The sequence below is a fragment of the Gorilla gorilla genome, chromosome 14 (genome assembly GCF_029281585.2).
Source record: "Gorilla gorilla gorilla isolate KB3781 chromosome 14, NHGRI_mGorGor1-v2.1_pri, whole genome shotgun sequence".
In the NCBI taxonomy this organism is placed as follows: domain Eukaryota; kingdom Metazoa; phylum Chordata; class Mammalia; order Primates; family Hominidae; genus Gorilla; species Gorilla gorilla.
Genome location: NC_073238.2, coordinates 55,246,801 through 55,266,504, shown reverse-complemented (window position 1 = coordinate 55,266,504; position 19,704 = coordinate 55,246,801). Strand labels below are relative to the sequence as shown.

The window sequence follows — 19,704 nt, the reverse complement described above, 5'->3', positions numbered from 1 at the left end:
TAGGGACGAGGTTTCACCATGTAGGCCAGGCTGGTCTTGAACTCCTGACCTCAAGTGATCTGCCCTCTTGGGCTTCCCAAAGTCCTGGGATTACAGGCATGAGCCACTGCACCTGGCTGATATTTCTCTTTTGATTTTGAATTCTCTTTGTTTTCAGAACATGCTCAAAAAAAGAGTTAAACTTGAGACCACAGGTATGGACAGGTCTAGGTATTCAGTCTGTTTGGCTGTTTTGCAGGGTGCTATAAATGCTGCCCTGGTATCAGTGTATTCTGATACCAGGTTAGCCCAAGTGGCCAATGATGGGAAGTGAAGAACTATGTGAAAGAACTGGAATTTCAGGTTTGGTTAGTGAGTAATTGTGGCCCTGCCTTCAGAGTCCTGGAACTTTTCACCTGGTTGTCAGCAAAAAGGCAAACATATAGAAAAGTCAGTCTGTTTAGTTTGATCATATTGATTTTTTTTTTTTTATTATTAGCATGGTTGAAGCTAAGGTGACCTTGATCAAGTTGCCAAAACCTGTTTCAGGTTTGCTTAAGTCACCAGAAGTTTGATTGAGACATCCTATACAAAAAAAAAAAAATCTATTTGTGCTTTATTTACATAAAAATAAAACTATACTTTTGATAAAGTCCTGGGCACTTCCCTCTGCTTACTCCCCCTCAATTAAAAAATGCCTAATTTAAATTAAAGAACCCGGCCAGGTGCAGTGTTTCATGCCTGTAATCCCAGCACTTTGGGAGGCCTAGACGGGAGGATTGCTTGAGCTCAGAAGTTTGAGATCAGCCTCGACAAGATGATGAGACCCCTTCTCTACAAAAGAAATTATAAAAAATTAGTCAGGTGTGGTAGTACACACCTATAGCCCCAGCTACTCAGGAGGCTGAAGTGGGAGGATCACTTGAGGCCAGGAGTTTGAGGCCATAGTGAGCAAGGATCATGCCACTGCACTCCAGCCTGGGCAACAACGAGACCCTGCCTCTAAAAAATAAATAAAAACTAGTTCTTCGCCCGCTGGGTGCTTAAGTTGGGCGGATAGTAGCAAACGGGCTCCGCTAGAGGACAGAGCCGCCCAGCCCCGCTCCCCCCAGACCCATCGGTGCGCTGCCCACACCTCCAGGCAACTGGCTAATTGGGTCTTGAAGTAGCTGAAATGTGAAAAAGGCAGCAGTCCCAAAATGAAGGAACACCTGCTGTGTCTCAAGCGCCGGGAAACCAGAGGCCCAACAACATCTGTTGCTTTTGTTGGTGCTGTTGTTGCAGCTGCTCCTGCCTCACTGTTAGGAATGAAGAAAGAGGGGAAAATGCAGGAAGAACCACACACACTACAAAAATGGAGGGTATCCAGGTCCTAGAGGAATGCCAAAACCCCACTGCAGAGGAAGTCTTGCCGTGGTCTCAAAATTTTGACAAGATGATGAAGGCCCCAGCAGGAAGAAACCTTTTCAGAGAGTTCCTCTGAACAGAATACAACAAAGAGAACCTACTTTTCTGGCTTGCCTGTGAAGACTTAAAGAAAGAACAGAACAAAAAAGTAATCAAAGAAAAGAGAAAAGGCTAGAATGATATATGAAGATTACATTTCTGTACTATCACCAAAAGAGGTCAGTCTTGATTCTCAAGCTAGAGAATTCTTGAGTTAGAGAGGTGATCAATAGAAATTTGTTGGATCCTAATCCTCACATGTATAGTTCTCTCCAGCCCCAAGTAACATCTTTTCAGATGAATTCAAGGGGATGGTCAAGACTTTGACTCTAATGAAAACACTACAAAAGGAAAATGTTGCCCTAACTGATAGAAGGTCCCAGTTTGGGAATTGATTTTATTCCTATGACAAAAGCTCTAAGATGAGTAGGGAAAAGGAACACTATCAAGCATTGATGACAATAACCAAATGTAATATTTTTAAATGTGTCATGTGCAATGTGAAATTCATTCTTCCTTCATTATTTCTCATATTAAATCTCATTTCAGAAATTTTAGAATTTTAAAACTGTTGACTTATACCTAACTGCTATCACTGCATAACAGCTTTTAAACAGAAATAAACATTTTAGAATAATAAACAGATTGTGTTTCTATCCTAAGCTTGGATACATTTCCTTTCTAAAGATCTAGCTCTTATTGCTGTATTAAAAGAATGCCACATACAATGCTTACTAATGGAAATGTGTGTTCACAGATGCACTTAGGGAGCATAGTGTAAAAACATCAGGAACTTAAAATTACAAATTTGATTTCAAGTTACATTTCTGTCTCATGTGACTTTGGGCAAATCGTTTATCTTCTCTGAGTTCATTTTCTCATCTGCAAATGACAAATAAAATAATTATCAGGATGGCTATGAGCATTAAATAAACGTGGAAAGAACAAAATGTGACATTATTTTATCAGAGTTCTTCAACTCAATAATTGTTATTTTATGCTTGTATTAAATGTCATTTTAATGCACTTCCCCTATTTTTTTCCAAAACATACATTAAACATCTGATTTAGCTATTCATCAGAACATACAATCATATTTTAAGATGGAACACTATATCAGTGTTATTGCTTTGCTCAATAATGTGATCCCAAATCACTACTTTCAGTTCACCATCACCTCAAATCTATAGAAATGTTTCTTTCAATGACATACATAGATAGATAGATATACAATTGTAGGTTAAAATTAAAGTTTAAATAAGAGAAGTCATTTGAAAATTTTATTTCCAAAGGAAATAAAACAACATTCCCAAGGACAGAAATAATATCAAGTTATTTGCTAAGTATATAAATGAGTTATAGGCCTAAGACTAAGATATAAGAGATTGACAATTAGAAAACACTTTTCAATATTAAGGTAGTATGATTTTCTTTAACAATTTTACAATGAAAATAAAAACTTAATAAAAGGTGGTAACGGGCCGGGCATGGTGGCTCACGCCTGTAACCCCAGCACTTTGGGAGGCTAAGGCGAGAGGATCACTTGAGCCCAGGAGTTCCAGATCTGTCTTTGCAACAAAGTGAGACCCTGACTCTAAGAAAAAATAAAAATGTTTACAATAAAAGTAAAATTTAAAATAGTAATGTGTCCGTGAAAACTTTAATTTTAGAGTAGTTTTATATTTACAGAAAAACTGTAAATAGAAAGGTCCCTTACAGACCTATGGGACATCTGTCAAAATTAATAAACCAGTATTGGTCATTAAGTTCATACTTTATTCAGATTTCCTTAGTTTTTAACCTGATGTCCCCTTTCTGTCCCAGGATCCCACCACATTACATTTAGTTGTCATGTTTCCTTAGGCTTCTCTTAGTTGTGACAGTTCTGAAAGCTTCCTTGTTTTTGATGACAGTTTTGAGAAATAAACTGGTATTTCGTGGAATGTCCCTCTGTGGAGATTTGTCTGATGTTTTCCTCATGACTAGACATGGGTTTTTGGGTTTTGGAAGAACACAAAGGTAAAGTGCCATACTTATCACATGATATCAAAGGTACATGCCATCATCAGGACTCCTCTTAGTTGTGACAGTCTCTCAAACTTTAGGCTTCTCTTAGCTGTTGATGTTAACCTTGATCACTTAGCTGAGTTAGCATCTATTATGTTTCTCCACTGTAAAGTAACACATTTTTTTTTTTTGAGACAGAGTCTCGCTCTGTCACCAGGCTGGAGTGCAGTGGTGCGATCTCAGCTCACTGCAACCTCCGTCTCCCGGGTTCAAGCGATTCTCCTGCCCCAGCCTCCCGAGTAGCTGGGACTACAGGCACACGCCACCAAGCCCGGCTAATTTTTGTATTTTTAGTAGAGACGGGATTTCACTATGTTGCCCAGGCTGGTCTCGAACTCCTGAGCTCAGGCATTCCACCTACCTCAGCCTCCAAAGTGCTGGGATTACAGGTGTGAGCCACTGCACCTGGCCAAAGTAATATATTTTTAAAGAGATTATATTGAAGGTAAAATTTCTGGACATTTACACTGAGCTAAACAAATTCTGAGCAGATTCTTCAACCCTGATATTAGGTTCCATTAAGTGATTACTAATACATGCTATAAAGAAAATACAGTAAAGTAGAAAAATAAAAGTCCAAAAGTCTTATCCTGAATATTCACCTAATAGAGGTGAAAGTGAATTTTTCCCTTGAACTATCTGTGTAAATAATTACAATAATCCTCCATATACTTTCAATATTAAATATCTTAGTCTTACTAATTGTCATAAGAGGTAACTTAAATTTAAACTGGCAGTTTTGCTTAGTGCATTTCTATATTGCCCTCCACTAGTCAATGAACACTGAATATTGAAATAATGTAAAAGACCTGATGTATTTCCCGCTGGCTTTAACCAATTTGTCATAAATATGTTTCTTGTATATGATTTTTGAATGTTTGTTAAATAATGTGTTTGGTTTTGTAAAATTATGTATCGAATGTGTATAAATTTTTACTAACATGTTCATCATACTTAATCTATAACCATATATTGTACTCCACCAATGTTTATTAGTGGACAATAAAGAAGTTTTAAATGCATGAATACAACTTAAGAGATGCCACACTTGGTTATTTTGCAATGCCAGAATAACAGTGGGTACTCAATAAATTGAATAGTTAATCCAGATTATGTTTCCTCCAATTTAAGCTTTTCTGGTTTTTTTAATTCCCTCTTCCTAGAATCAGTTTTATCATTTTACCTATGTACAATAATATATTTCTGGAAAATGCTAGAATTTTCACCATATAGTAGAATTTGAGCATGACAATAATGTAAAAAAATTCAGAAGTCTCAAACTAGGTAGCTTTCTTTGAGTTTTCAAAGTAAATCAGAATAGAGCTGTTTTCATTTTACTATATTGTGGAAATCTATGGATGTTAGTGTAAAATGCATGTGCATTACACTGACTTAAAATGTTTTGAATTAATAAAGAATTCAACAATAAAAAAATTAATTAAAAAATAAAAGAATGCTTAATTTTAAGTACCTATCTTGCATACCTACCTAAAATATATTCATAGTAAATACATGGTACCTGTTTAGATTGCAAAAACATAGTTTTAAGCTTTCTCTCAACTTTCTTAAATTCGTTGAATATTTGAAAAAATTTAAATGAAAAGTTGGGGTATAGAAACATTTTCTTTTTCAATTATGAGAACACTGAGTGCAATGAAATAATTTGTTTGCCTTGTGACATTAACTTGTGTTTTTTCCCTTCAACTTTGTGTGTAGAGTACCTGGTTTAGAGAAAGCAGGAACTGAGAAAGTATGACTATTCTTTTTTGGGAAAGTTCAAATCTGGTTTCTTAACTATACCTACATTTTGGGATGTTTCTTTATTGTTTTTCCCATATTCGCATATTTTAATGTAAATTCTAGCAATAATACTGTATTTAAAATAGCTAGAAAGGCTAGATGTAGTGGCTCATGCCTGTAATCCCAGCACTTTGGGAGGCTGAGGTGGGCAGATCACTTGAGCTCAGGAGTTCGACACCACCTTGGGACACATAGTGAGACACTGTCTCTACTGAAATTACAAAAATTAGCCAGACGTGGTGCACACCTGTAGTCCCAGCTACTCAGGAGGCTGAGGCATAAGAATCACTTGAACCCGGGCGGAGGTTGCAGTGAGCTGAGATCATGCCACTGCACTCCAGCCTAAGCAATAGAGCAAGACTCTGTCTCAAAAAGAAAAAAAAGAACTAGAGAGAAAAATATCAGTACAAATCTATTTTGAAGTATTTTAATGAGTTACTAAATTGTGGTAGCCTTCTAAAAAGGCTTATACATGTTTCCTTTTTACTTTTTAGGCTGAGTGAAAATGTAAGGCAAGATGATATGATATAGTAAACTTGGGAGATAATAATAGTAAAACTCTAAGATTTAAAGTAGTAAATAGGGAAATCTACAAACCCTCTGCACCAGTTGTTTCAGTTAAAAATATGGTTGAAAATGATTTATCCCAAATATCAAGAGATTGCATAATATATAAAAGCATTTTAATTGACAGTTGTACTGGGGTATGGTAAGGTACTTTTGCTAGGTATTTGTCTAGGGGATTTCTTATTTTTCCAGATATTCTGCTAAGGAAAAAATATTAATGAAGTTCTATTAATATAGATATAAAGGTACCAGTAGGAAATCTGGGCTTTTCTTGCTTTCTTTGCCACTAACTGGCTGTGTGTCCTTGGACACATCAGAATGCTCTAGGCCTAAATTCTTTATCTTTTCGGTGAATATGTTGTCCTAGGTAATCCTTAGATCTTTTTCAGCTCTAATATCCTGTGATTTCACACTTTTTAGATTGAGAATTGGCAACCTTTGGAAGACTGTGTGCAGTTTATCTTCATACCACTGACTTCATTTCTGCTGGGAGCTAATATAGAGCCTTCTACCATATTATAATAGAAAACAGATTTTTTAAAAGACCAAACTATGGTCAATCACACAGGAATTCAGTCATTACAGATTATGGGTTTATTGCTTGCTTCTCATTTCTACTTGGTATAACTTCACTTCATTTCTCTCACTTTCTTACTCTGTTTTCTTTCATTTCTGTTATATTTTTTCAATGGTTTTTCCAAATATTGCATTTCTTACCATGACTATCTGTATATACTGAAAAGAGCCCTTTTATTAGGTTACCACATCTTGTGAAAGTTCTTTCTGTTCAGTTACTTGGTGTCTAGAGTTACTGTAGCATTCCAGTTTTTTAGATACTGCCAACCTACAAACATGCCATATGTACATAAACAGACACAGTCTGAATTACATACTTTATTAGAGAAGTCATTCAACCACGTCATTGCTTTAAGCTGGTATATTTCACCTTCTTTATCCCAGAATTGTCTGATCTAAAACCTTTTTTGATTGATTCTCTTTATTAATTTTCTTTCTTTCTTTCTTTCTTTCTTTTTTTGAGACAGCGTCTTGCTCTGTTGCCCAGGCTAGAGTACAGTGGCGTGCCTCGGCTTACCACAGCTTCTGCCTCCTGGGTTCAAGCAATTCTCCTGCCTCAGTCTCCCAAGTAGCTGGGATTACAGGCGCTCACCACCATGCCCAGCTAATTTTTTTTGTATTTTTGGTAGGGACGGGGTTTCACCATGTTGGTCAGGCTGGTCTCGAACTCCTGACCTCAGGTAATCTACCCGCCTCGGCCTCCCAAAGTGCTGGGATACAGGCGTGAGCCACGGCACCGGACTATTTATTAATTTTCACCATAAACAGTTGGTACCATAGTAACTTAAAAGGAGAGCAGTGATTTTCGGCCGGGTGCTGTGGCTCACGCCTGTAATCCCAGCATTTTGGGAGGCCGAGGCGGGTGGATTACAAGGTCAGGAGATCGAGACCATCCTGGCTAACACGGTGAAAGCCCGTCTCTACTAAAAAATACAAAAAATTAGCCGGGCGCGGTGGCGGGCGCCTGTAGTCCCAGCTACTCAGGAGGCTGAGGCAGGAGAATGGCGTGAACCCGCGAGGCGGAGCTTGCAATGAGCCGAGATGGTGCCACTGCACTCCAGCCTGGGCGACAGAGCGAGACTCCATCTCAAAAAAAAAAAAAAAAAAAAAAAGAGAGCAATGATTTTCTAAAAATATATTTATGAATTCGTGGGTTTAATATCCTTGTGTCTAAAAACCTTTCTGAAGGAATCTTAAATTTACATTCAATCAGTGATCAATTTTGACTATCATATGTTCTTTTAGTACCTGAAATCTTCTATAATAAATTAAACAAGTAACCATTTGAAGTGGTTATAGTAGCTAGTAGTGTGGCTGAGGGTTTTGTGTTTACCATCAGTAAAGTCATTTTGTTTGGAATGAGGCATAATGGGACTCTGTGTTAGGGAAGCTTGCCAGGCAGAGTGAAGTCCTAGCCTTGAAGCAACAGGATTTGTTAAAAAGACGCCAAACCTTGAAGCACTGGAATAGAATTACAGTTTTGTTGACAATGGGCTATAATGTTCTTTTTCTGGAGTATAGCAAATAGCTATGGTAATAGAGACTTCCAGGGAGTACAGAAATGACCCTTAAAGAATTATTAGTTACCTAGCATGCACCTGTTACATATTTCTTGCATATACTTACAGCGCTAAAGAAGCTAATGTTAATTCAGTGCATGTTATGTGCCAAGTATTCTGCACATGCATTTCTGCATCTACACAACAGCTCTAGGTTTTGGTATTACTTTACCCGTTTTACAGAAGGAGGAAACTTGAGACTGATACCTATTTTATGGAAAGAGGGGACTGAGACACCAAGCAAGTAACTTGTCCAAGGTCACACTGCAGAAGATTGGCACCCAATCGGTCTGACTCCAGAGCCTGTTCTCTGAACTGCTTTGTGTTACTATTTTACTTTAACTCCAAAGCTTATTTTGGGGATGACAGGTTAGGAACCTTGTTGCTAAGTATTCCTGTGGCATGTCTCCTTGGAGAATAAGAATATGGTCCTCACCCGATTAAGAGACATCTGAGCCAGCCTAAGATTTTTTATTATCTGGTAGATGTCTGCCTGGATGCCCTCTGAAAACTGTGCACATAAGTTGACCGCTTATGTCTGTGTGATGAAGAAGTAGTTTCACTTACGTTTTTTCTTGTTACTTTATAAAGACTGACACTTTGAAAAAAACATGTTTGAGAACTATTAATACAGCAGAGTGCTTCCTGACTATAATAGATAATTAAGGATGGGTAAATTTAAACAAGTTTTAAATTTACTGAGGAACTTTCAATTTGTTAGGTTAGAACAGAAGCCTTTTTTCTAATCTGAGTGCCCATATTTTTTTTCCATCTAAGACCGTATTTGAGGAATTAGATGATGCATTTAGTTTTGGACATGTTTTTTACACACTGACTTCAAGGGGCACTGATGTAGACTTGTCTTATAGTTTAGTGACTGGATTTGGAGCTCAGAAGCTGAACCTAGAGATGGAGATTTAAAAAATTTTTTACATATGCGTTTACTTAATCTGTGTTATAAACTGTTATAGCAGAAAGGACTTTGGTGGATTTTAGAGGCCCAGCTGTATATTACAGTTTTAGAGAGAGTCCTGATTTAGGAAAGAAGAATTCTAGTTTTAGTTCTGTTTTGCTTGTAGACTGTGAGAACTTGACCACCCCAATTTACTAATTAAAAATGGAATCATTGATTTAGATCTTCAGTCTTGTCTGTTACTGAAAAAATTTTAAGATACCTGGGCTTTGTAATCAAAGATTATAAGAATCTTTGATATCTACAGGTGCTCCCTCTGGATCAGGTATCAGAAAATGTATTCTCAAGAATCACCTTGATGCAGAAGGGTATGTAAGTACACAGGGGAGAGGAAGAGGAGCAGGAAAGATAACAGAGAATCAAAGACATGATTAAGCCAGTAAAATGCTTTTCTTTACTTATTTCAGTTTATGGACTTCTATATAGAAATAAGCAAAAGCTACATGCCAGAGCAAAAGTGTCTTTTTCTGCTGCAATAAGTGGCTTAGTGATTGTGGGGAGCCATTTCAGTTTTGATTTATTACTGTTAGTTGTTAGTATGTATAAGGTGTGGGTATGTTGATTGCTTATCCTGATTTTTTAGATTTCTGAAAGACAACTGTTAAAGCACAGTAGCAGTGTGGAAGTGCTGGTACGAAAAGGTACATGACAGCAGTGGAAAAGAAAGTGAAACTTAAATTTACCTAGATATATTCACACTGGCCATTGGCACAATGTCATTTTGCATTTATGAACAAATGGGTTTTGAAATAGCCTTCTGGAACCTAATCTTTTACAGAGAAACTTCTGTATCAGCAAACATCCCTTGATTCTGGTTATATTTTCTTACTCTCGTTTTTCAAGCTTATGATAATAGTTTCCTCTTTATCAGGAGTACATCAGTTATTCTTTTTTAAATAAAGGATATTTGTAGAAATAGCTTAAATATCTAATGATATTTATTTATTGAACACAGAGTCTCATTCTGTAATGCAAGCTGGAGTACAGTGGCAATCATGGCTCACTACGGCCTTGAACTCCTGGGCTCAAGTGGTCCTCCTGCCTCAGCCTCCTGAGTAGCTAGGATCACAAATGCACACACACCAACACAGCCAACTAATTTTTTATTTTTTGTAAAGACGAGGTCTTGCTATGTTGCCCCGGTTGGTCTTGAACGTGTAGTCTGAAGTGACTCCTTCCCCACCAGCCTCCTAAAATGCTGGTGTTACAGGTGTGAGCCACCATGCCTGGCCTGATAAGATATTTAAAACAGTATTTGTCATCAATATAATCCTTTTTGTCATCACTGTGGGCACACAGGTTTGGGAGGTACAGAAGAAATTTTAGACAATGGTTATTTCCCCAGAAGAGGTTTTGCTTCAGTTGTCTTGGTGCCTGGCACATTGCCTTGCAAATAATTGGTACTCAAACATGTATTCAGTTGAATTAAGGGGACACAGTTTTCAAATGTAAGACAATGTACTACAATTCATGCTAAATTGGTTCTACAGGCAGTAATTGCTGTGTTTTTGAAGGGAGCAGTCCTTGTAGTTTGAGGCATAGATGTTGGGAGGCTTTGTGAAATAAATGGGGCTTGAGCATTGAATGGAAAAGATGGGATTGAATGCTGGCAAGTAGAAGATGGGTGTGTTGCAGGCATGGGAAATAACAGAAGTTGAGAAAAGAGGCAAGATTGAATAGTTTGTGTGGAGGAACATAAGGCAGGTCTACTATAGAGGAATTGGGTTGGATAATAATTTAAGGAAAAAGGTATTATAAATAATAATAAGTACAAGGCCAAATGTATCTATCTGTGATCAATTTAAATCAAAACACTTTTTTTTCCCCTCTTCTAGATATGGTACATTGCTCAAAAACCACCTGAATGTGCTAAAAATACTTTGCCAGTGTTGGAGTTAAACTTCCTGTTAAAAGGGAGTGGATGAGAGTGGGAAATTTGCTGTGTTGGAATTTAGTGTAGTGAGTAGAAATATCATCTGAATTGGATTCTTAATTCTTATTTTATTTTGAGTTCTTGCTAGGAAAATCACAGTCATCCATGATGACCCCTAAAGCCCGGGACACATAGGGACTTGGCTTTACAGAAATTAGGAAACCGATTAACTGATTTGGCTGACACATACTAGCTGGATTTGTGTTTTCAGGGAAACTGATTCACTAGATCAGCTTCATCCCCAGACTTGTCTCTTTAAAATTATTAGGAAATTACTGGCCATCCTTTCCTTGGAGTCAACTTCTTTTTTAAAGTGTTTGTAATAAAACTGTAAATGCTAATTCAAAGAACTAATGTTATTTAATGTGATTATTTTTGTATCTTTCTTTTCAGGCCACATTTATGGCCATAATCATTTGATGAAAATGTAGTAAGATTGTGATAAACACCTAAAGAATTTTTTCCTTTTGTTAGTATTGATAACTTTTTTTTTAAATAGGCAAACATCTTTGGCAGACATTTTAAAAGCCTTTGTCCCTTCGCTGTGAAATTGTTTTCACTACTAAGTTGCGTTTCTGTTTTTCTACTATTGTAAAGTGCAGTTCTTTGCATGTTCTAATTTGCCATGACGTGGTCAAGTGCTGTTTCCTTCCTGTTGCTTGCAAGCCTATGCTAGAGATAAGGATACATTTCAGTGCATTAAAAAAGAAGCCACTGAAGACAGGCTTAAGCATGGTAATTTTTAAAACATTTTACTTATCAGAAGCCTTTTTAAAGAACAGAAAGAGTGGGCTTTAATTTCTGCGTATTTTTAAAAGATTTAAAAATAGTTCTTACTAAACTTTAAATGTATTTGATTTTAAATCCTTATATAAATCCTCTTAAAGGTGAAAATATATACGTTGTGAAATTACTCATTGGGTAGCAGTTTCTATGTATGTGCTTTGCTGAGTTGGTGAAAAGTAGGAAATTGTTTATATATCCTTTATTGCGATTGCAACCCTCATTATTGCTGGGGTTTTTTGACCTTTTTTTTTTTTTTTAATATTGAGTACTTTAACAGTAGTTTAACTGGAGAGTGGGGGAGAGAGGCCTAATTTTCAGTAGTGACAGATGATCTTAGCAGGAGCAAACTCTTCAAAGAAAATATGTAACTTTTTAAAAAGAGCGTATGTGCATTAGTCGTGTCGATTTTATTTAAAAATGTTAATAATAAAAAAATGCTTTGGCGATACTGCCCTCTGTATCAGTTATTATATCCTAAGTGGGTGATTGCTTTTTCATAACTAATCTAAGCTTTTGTTTTTTAGGCCAAGAAGCTTGAGAGAAGAAAAATTTTAGAAAAATTGTCTCAATTTGACTAGAATATCAATGAACCAGGAAAACTGAAGCACCTTCCCTAAAGAAAACTTGGGTATACAATTACTCCACAGACAGAGCTGAGGGTTTTTTACTCAAATCAATCACTGGATTTTGCTGCCTGACACGTGAATCTGCTTGGAATTTTTCTCATGTGGATCTAAGGGGAATGCTTTATTATGGCTGCTGTTGTCCAACAGAACGACCTAGTATTTGAATTTGCTAGTAACGTCATGGAGGATGAACGACAGGTATGAGATTCAGAGAAAATTTCATTTTAATGACTTTTATGATTTTTCTATTCATATCAGAAAATTATTTCCTTTAAAAGACAATGAGAGAAACTTTATTGAAAGTAAAAATTTATAAATGAAATATTTGGAGGAAATATGATACTATGTTTTAAGCACCAGTTAATTCATGAAGAATAAGTCTCATCCTTAGCTTTGATATGGTAACAAGGAAGTAATACCTTTGGGATTCAGCTTGTTTTTTTGTAAAATGAGACTTAACACTAAATGCCTTAAGTAATTATTTTTAAGTACTTTGAAAAGTTCTAGAGAATATACTGCCTTTTAATGTATGTGGTTAATTAACGTTTGTAATCATGGGCTACTTCTTCAAGTAGATGAGACAACGTTAGCGGTCCCATAATCATACATCATTTCAGTCCAAAGCATGTGACTCTGAGGAAGTTACTTAACTTCTCTAGATCTAGATTTCATCATCTGCAGAATGAGGGGATTGAACTGAAGAATTTCTAAATCGGCTTTCAGTGAATTTATATAAGATGTGCAAATTACTGTTTTCAGTACATAAAAAAGATCTAGGAGATACTGAGTAAAGGATCTAAGATTAATTTTAGTCTCCTTCCCCCCTCCCCACAACACACACACACACACAAAAGAACTGGAACGAGGCTAGAGTTTCTTGGGACTTTACAATTAACTTCATTTTAAACAAGTTATATAGGGAATGTAAGACATGATATGGGAGAAATAGTGGACGTGTTGGAGAGACTCAGACAGGGTACTAGGAAAAATATTTTGAGAACCAACCTAAAGTTGATTTATCACTGAAATAAGCCTAATGCTCAACACCTAATTTTAATAGGCCAATTATAATATGTAATGCCTTTATTCTGGAAACATAGTTACTACAAATAATAAAATTCTTACTTTTGGCAGAGTGAATTTAATGATTTTTATAAAATTAAAATTTTTTAAGCTGTGTTGTCCATTGAAGTGACAGAACAAAAAGTTTATAAATAAACCTACAAAAGGTGAGGATTTGGATTAAGTTGCCTTAACATCAGGATGAGCTTTGACTAGGGAGGATAACAGGTTCAGGGAGAGAATTGCTTAGTCTTGATTAAAAATATATTAATAGTGATATGGATTTAATCTAGAGACAATACAAAATATATTTTAGGAAGAAAGGTGTTTTGAATTTGGTTTAAGACAGGATGTTTGTGTGTATATTAAGGTTTGAAACAGTGTGTTTACTATGCAGCCCTCTTAAATGAAAGATGCTGTATATAGATGCTAGGCTTGATGTGGTGAGGTTTGATCTCAGGATGTAGCAGCAGAGGACAAAGCCCTAAGCCACTCACTAATATGCTCTAGTTATAGTGGATTTGACACTCTTTGGAACATGAGAGAAGTGAATTTTACATTATGGTACCATATTCATACGTGTGTCTACATAGCCTAAAAAAAAGTTTTGCAAAACAACACTTATACACTTACTATGTATGATATACTTAGTTTGTTTTGCAGAGGTTATTTATGTTTTTGGAAAGGGAGATGGTACTGTTAGCTTAACATCAGCATGTACATATATGTATTTTCTTAAGTTATTTATTTTTGTCTAACAAAATGAATCTATATTTTGTGCAGGTGTTATAAGGATTTTATAAGTATTAACCATGTAAGGTAAATACTGATCCCCATTTTATAATGAGGAAATTGAGATATCAAGAGGTTAAGTCACTTTCCTGGAATCATACAGCCAGTAAATAGTAGAGCCACAATTTGAACTCAGCCAGTTTGATTCTCACTAATGATGTTTTATATATTCTTGCAATAATGTGTGACAATCTTACTGTGTTATAATCAGCATCAAAATGTTTACAGCTCTTGGTGAGTTTTAGCGTCTTCAGTCTGTGGCCATCAGCATAGCAAATGTAACTGCTTTGCAGGAGGGTAGATCCAGTGCTGTTGGTGATATTAGCATCTTATCTAACCTGGGGCTCTACCTCCCTGTTTGCTTATTAGGTTAATTTGTTTTTAATGGAAAAGCAATAACGTGCCATTTGTATTAATAAAAGAAGTCACCTAATACAAAGATACATAAAATAACTAGTGAAAAATCTCTCTTCACCCTTAGTCCTAATCTTGTTTTCCTTCCCAGAAGAAACTAGTATTAAGTATTAATATTTTGTGTGTAATTTTTTTAGAAAAATGTCTGAACAAATGAACATACATATATACAAAACTGCATACAGAGGTTGCTTTTAAGACACAAATGAAGTTATGCTAAATCTTTTTTGTGTCTCATTTGTTTCCACTTAATGTATTATAAATATTTGTGTGTATGTTGATTCTACATCATTTATATTTTACATCATGAGCAGCCCGTTATTTATTTTACAGTTCCTGACATGGCTGTTACCAGCATTTTGCTATGATGTACAATATTGCAGTGAACATCCTTGTTTGGAAGGCAGTAGATCTACCTAGTAGTAGCGGTGGTTAAGAGCTCAGGTACTGAAGTTGAAATGCCTGGGTTGAATCTTGGCTCCGCTGCTTATTATCTCTGTGACTTTGGGCAAGTTACTCAACCTTTCTGTTCCTTGGTTTCCTCATCTGCAAAATGGGGATGAAAATAATAGAACCTAAGTTATAGGATTGCTGTGAGAATTAAATGAGTTGATGTTTCTAAAGCTTTTAGAACTATGTCTGGCTCATAGCTAATATTTACGGAGCACTATAATTTTGTCATTACGTGTGTGTGTGTGTAGTGTATCTTTGTACACTTATGTGATTATATCTGTAGGGTTATTAAAAACAATTACTGAGCTTACTAAAAATATAAATACAAGTATTCTTTTAAAAGGCTGTGTTACGTGGACATAAAGATGGACAAGCCTGTGTTACGTGGACATAAAGAGGGACTACTAGATGGGGGAAGGAAGGAAGCAGGCAAGGGTTGAAAAACTAACTATTGGGTGCTGTGCTCACTGCCTGGGTGATAGGATCAATCATACCTCAAATCTCAGCCTCACCTATGTAACAAGCAATATACTCATGTAACAAACCTGCACATGTACCCCCTGAATCTAAAATAAAAGTTGCGGGGGGTAAGAGGAGCTGTATTAATTTCTACTACTACTAATAGTGTATTTCCCAAACCATTATCAACAGAAGTCCTTTTTTTTTTTTGGCCAGTCTTTAGGGTGGAAATGACATTTTACTATTTTAATTTGTATTTCCTTGACTACTAGTGGTGAAGTGGTTTATTTGTAAATTTTATTTATTGTCAATTAGAGTTTTCTTTGATTTACTTATTAATATATCCTTTTGCCCAGTGGGAATTTTTTAAGTATTATGGTCACTACATTAGAATCATTGATATTTTCTCCCAGTCTAGTATTGTCTTTTAACAATGTGATATCTTGTGCGCTATAGAAATTTTAAATGTTTTTAATAAAATATGTCAATATTACAAATTAATAATATTAGTTTTGGGGGCTTTTCTTGCCTTCTGCTCAGGAAAGCTTTATTCTCTTCACTCCTGTCACTCCTAAAATTAGTATATACTCTCTTTACATTTTCTTTTCTTTTTTGTTTTTTTTTTTTTTTGAGACTGAGTCTTGCCTCGTCACCCAGGCTGGAGTGCCGTGGTGTGATCTTGACTCACTGCAACCTCCACCTCCCAGGTTCAAGCAATTCTTCTGCCTCAGCTTCCCAAGTAGCTGGGACTACAGACACGCACCACCACGCCCAGCTAATTTTTGTATTTTTAGTAAAGACAGGCTTTCACCATGTTGCCCAGGATGGTCTCCATCTCTTGACCTCGGGATCTGCCTGCCTCGGCCTCCCAAAGTGCTGGGATTTCAGGCGTGAGCCACCGCCCCCGGCCTACATTTTCTTCTAGTATCTTTCATATGTTTGGCTCCTCAGTCCATCTGCAGTTTATTTTTGTATGATGTGAGGTATTCATGATTTGAAGATTCTTCCCCCACTCCCACAAATAGTGGTGTTAGCCCTTCACCATTTATTGAATGTTTTATGTTTTTCACACTTAAACTGCCACCTTTGTTAATACTAAATTACCATATGTACAGGCTTCAGTTTTGAACTTCCTAGTGTATTCTCCTTCGTTGAACTGTTTTTATATTGTGCCAGTATCACACTGTTTTCATTAGAATCATTTTATAGATTTGATATCCGATAGGATATCCTCCTCCCCACAAATTGGAATAGGATTTTGAATGAATTTTAGAGTTAGCTTGTTAAGCTACATTAAAACCCTGTTGGGATTTTAACTTTTTAAAGTTAAAAAGTATTTATGACTTTTAAAATAATGTATTCCGTTTTGGCTGTTTATAAAATCACTGAAGGCACCAGATTAGAATATATTTTTTGTTTTCAGTTATGGTCTAGGTTATAAATATATATTAGTCTAAAGAAACTGACACTATTAATAGGGTTGCCAGCATTTTGATCATCTTCCCTTATTCAGTTCATATTTTCCAGAATTGCTTGGCACTCTTGAGTGGAGATGGCAGGGGTCATGGCGGGGGTGTTGGAAAGGAAATATCAATGCTGTTGATGCTGACAATTTAAAACTCTGTTGTTGCTGTCTGTTCTAAACTGGGCATATTTGTAGCTGAGAATGAAGCACTTCTATGGGAGAGCAACCCCATCAGTATTGAATGCAATATCCCTTTATGCAATGGTGCTTTGGTTTGATCTTAACAAGCGTGTTAGCATGGTGAATGTATGAGAAGAAGAAGCAAGCAGAAGTCTATGGATACAAGTTTCTAAAGAGAAGGAAACCTATTTACTTAAATGTTCCAGGAGTTAATTTAATGAAGAACAGCCGGCATAGTTTAATGCTTTTTGTAATTTTGATATATGAAAAAAACACTGTATTTTTTTTTCAGTCATTGGTTTTAAAAGTAGAATTTCTGGCAAATCATATTTGTGTTTAATAGACTTAAGTCACTAGAGAGAATTTTGGTGACATGGAAAAAATGAACATGTGGAACAACAAATTTTTATAGAATCTCATCACAATATAAGAAGGTAGTCTTAGCACTTTCCTCTCTAGGGTGTAAATTGGCTTCCTCCGACTGCTAATTCCTGGAGGTTAAAGAGTAACAGTGCCGGGTGCGGTGGCTCATGCCTGTAATCCCAGCACTTTGGGAGGCCAAGGCGGGTGGTGTATCACATGAGAGCAGGAGTTCGAGACCAGCCTGACCAACATGGAGAAACCCCATCTCTACTAAAAATACAAAATTAGCAGGCGTGATGGTGCATGCCTGTAATCCCAGCTATTCAGGAGGCTGAGGCAAGAGAATTGCTTGAACCCGGTAGGTGGAGGTTGCAGTGAGCTGAGATCGCACCATTGCACTCCAGCCTGGGCAACAAGAGTGAAACTCCATCTAAAACAAAACAAAACAAAAAGAATAACAGTGCCTTGCTGTCTTTTATACAAGCTGCCCAGTGATTTTTTCATGCAGTGTTTGGGAAACACTATTCAGTGTAACACAGATAAATGCAAAGTGCTGTGGATACTGAGAATGGAGCCATTGACTGCACTGCAACTTTGGGACTGCTTCACCATGGAAGTTGAACTGGATCTCAAAGGAGGATCTAGTTTATCTGACAGATGAACAAGAGGAGGTGTTCTAGAGCAGTAGAGTGTACCAAAACTTTTAACAGATTCTCTTGACTTCATTATCAGTCCAAACATCTTAATTTATGGTTAGAAACTTTTCACAGTGTGCCTGACTGTTTCACACTATGTAATTTTCCAGAATGCTTTCCTGCTTCCCCACTGTTTGCTCAGAAATGATCTCCAACATTCATACCTGTTGCATATTTAAGTCTAATAATCTTTCAAGATTTTAGAACAAAGCATACTTTTTCCAGGAACTCATCCTAAAATAATTCCTTCAAGAATTAACAACTTTATTCTGTTATTTCTGTGTTGCTTATTATCAGTCTCACATTTGCCATCTTAAATTTTCATATACACATTACTAATTTTTTCAAATGTGTTAAATTATTTGAAGTAAGACCTTGTCTTTTTTCCCCTTAATATTACCAAAGCCTTTAATATCACTGAGTCCTCTTAAAGATTTTTTTTCTTTTTAAAATCTGTTGAATAAGTGATCTCTTCTATAAAATAGATAAAACTTACCTGTTGCTAGATGATCTGGGATATATAAGTGTTCGGTTATGGTTCTTATCGTATCAGAGCATCTCTGAATAATGAGAGGGTGATACCTTGCCCACAGCTGTCTTGACCACAGAATACATTTTCCCAGGACCTATTGTCCACATTCTCATTTGGTGCAGGGACAATGTAGCCATGTCACTACAGTTCTAAGACCAGAAACAGATGCTCATGGAATCTTTTTTCTGAAGTATTTGGAACTGATCTGTTGTACATTTAGTGGAAAACACTTCAAATAACTTTTAAAGATTGTCATTGAAATTGTAAATAAATAAAATGTGTTAAATGACAGTTGTTCACATTTATTAAATCTGGTTGTAGGCATGTGGATGCTTTTGTTTTTCCCTCTACTCTGTTGTATATTAAAATTGTTTTTCAAAAAAAAAAATCAGAGAAACTAACATTCATATAGAACTTTCCTTTTTCCTTATATGCTATTTCCTGTATGTAAGAGGATAAGTCACACCAACCTGCCACTTTTCAACTGGAATGGCAAGATTCTATTAGATCAGAGATTAGGTGTACCTCATAAAGTAAGGTAGAAGGAATGAGTTGATAGTGTTTAATGTGTAACTTACTCAGCGCCAGTGATGAGAAGGGCAGGAAGCTGGAGTGTTGCTACTGATCTGTACATGGACTTAGTGGATCCTGTGTTATTTACCTAAAATTCCAGGTTCTATCTGCTTTGGTTGCCTTCTTTTTAAATCTTGTCATATCAAACTTAAGAAATCCATTAAAAGCTTGGCCATTTGTGAAACTAATATACAGAGGTTGCTTGTTTATTTTTGGTACACTTGGAAAAGTCTTTATCAAAGGAGTTATGTCTTAGAGCCCCCAGGTACAAGCCTGATTGCCTTCTGGGGGAGATCTGACTTTGCATAAAGGCTGAGGCCCTCTTCAGGTTAAGTGAAGGAACAACCCTGCCTGTGGTCTAACATTTGGCTTATCTCTTTGCCCATTCTTGGCAGCAAGGAAGC

General features: G+C 36.4%; 1 protein-coding gene and 1 pseudogene across 5 annotated transcripts in view; both read left to right on the top strand.

Moving 5' to 3' along the window:
- The window catches only part of ELF1 (E74 like ETS transcription factor 1), a 126,104-nt gene that overhangs the window by 66,801 nt on the left and 39,599 nt on the right, over window positions 1–19,704 (top strand). For 3 of the 5 annotated variants that reach the window (XM_055360028.2, XM_055360024.2, XM_063697279.1), the window contains one exon: window positions 12,211–12,510. The exons of 1 other annotated variant lie outside the window; for it this stretch is intronic. In XM_055360028.2, the coding sequence (XP_055216003.1) occupies window positions 12,439–12,510 (72 nt within the window). In that variant the 5' untranslated portion in view covers window positions 12,211–12,438. Of the gene's footprint in view, window positions 1–11,414; window positions 11,636–12,210; window positions 12,511–19,704 lie in introns of those variants that run through there. One more of the 5 variants, XM_019039823.4, reaches the window with a different exon arrangement.
- LOC109029301 (regulator of G-protein signaling 17-like) lies at window positions 1,154–5,800 on the top strand (annotated as a pseudogene).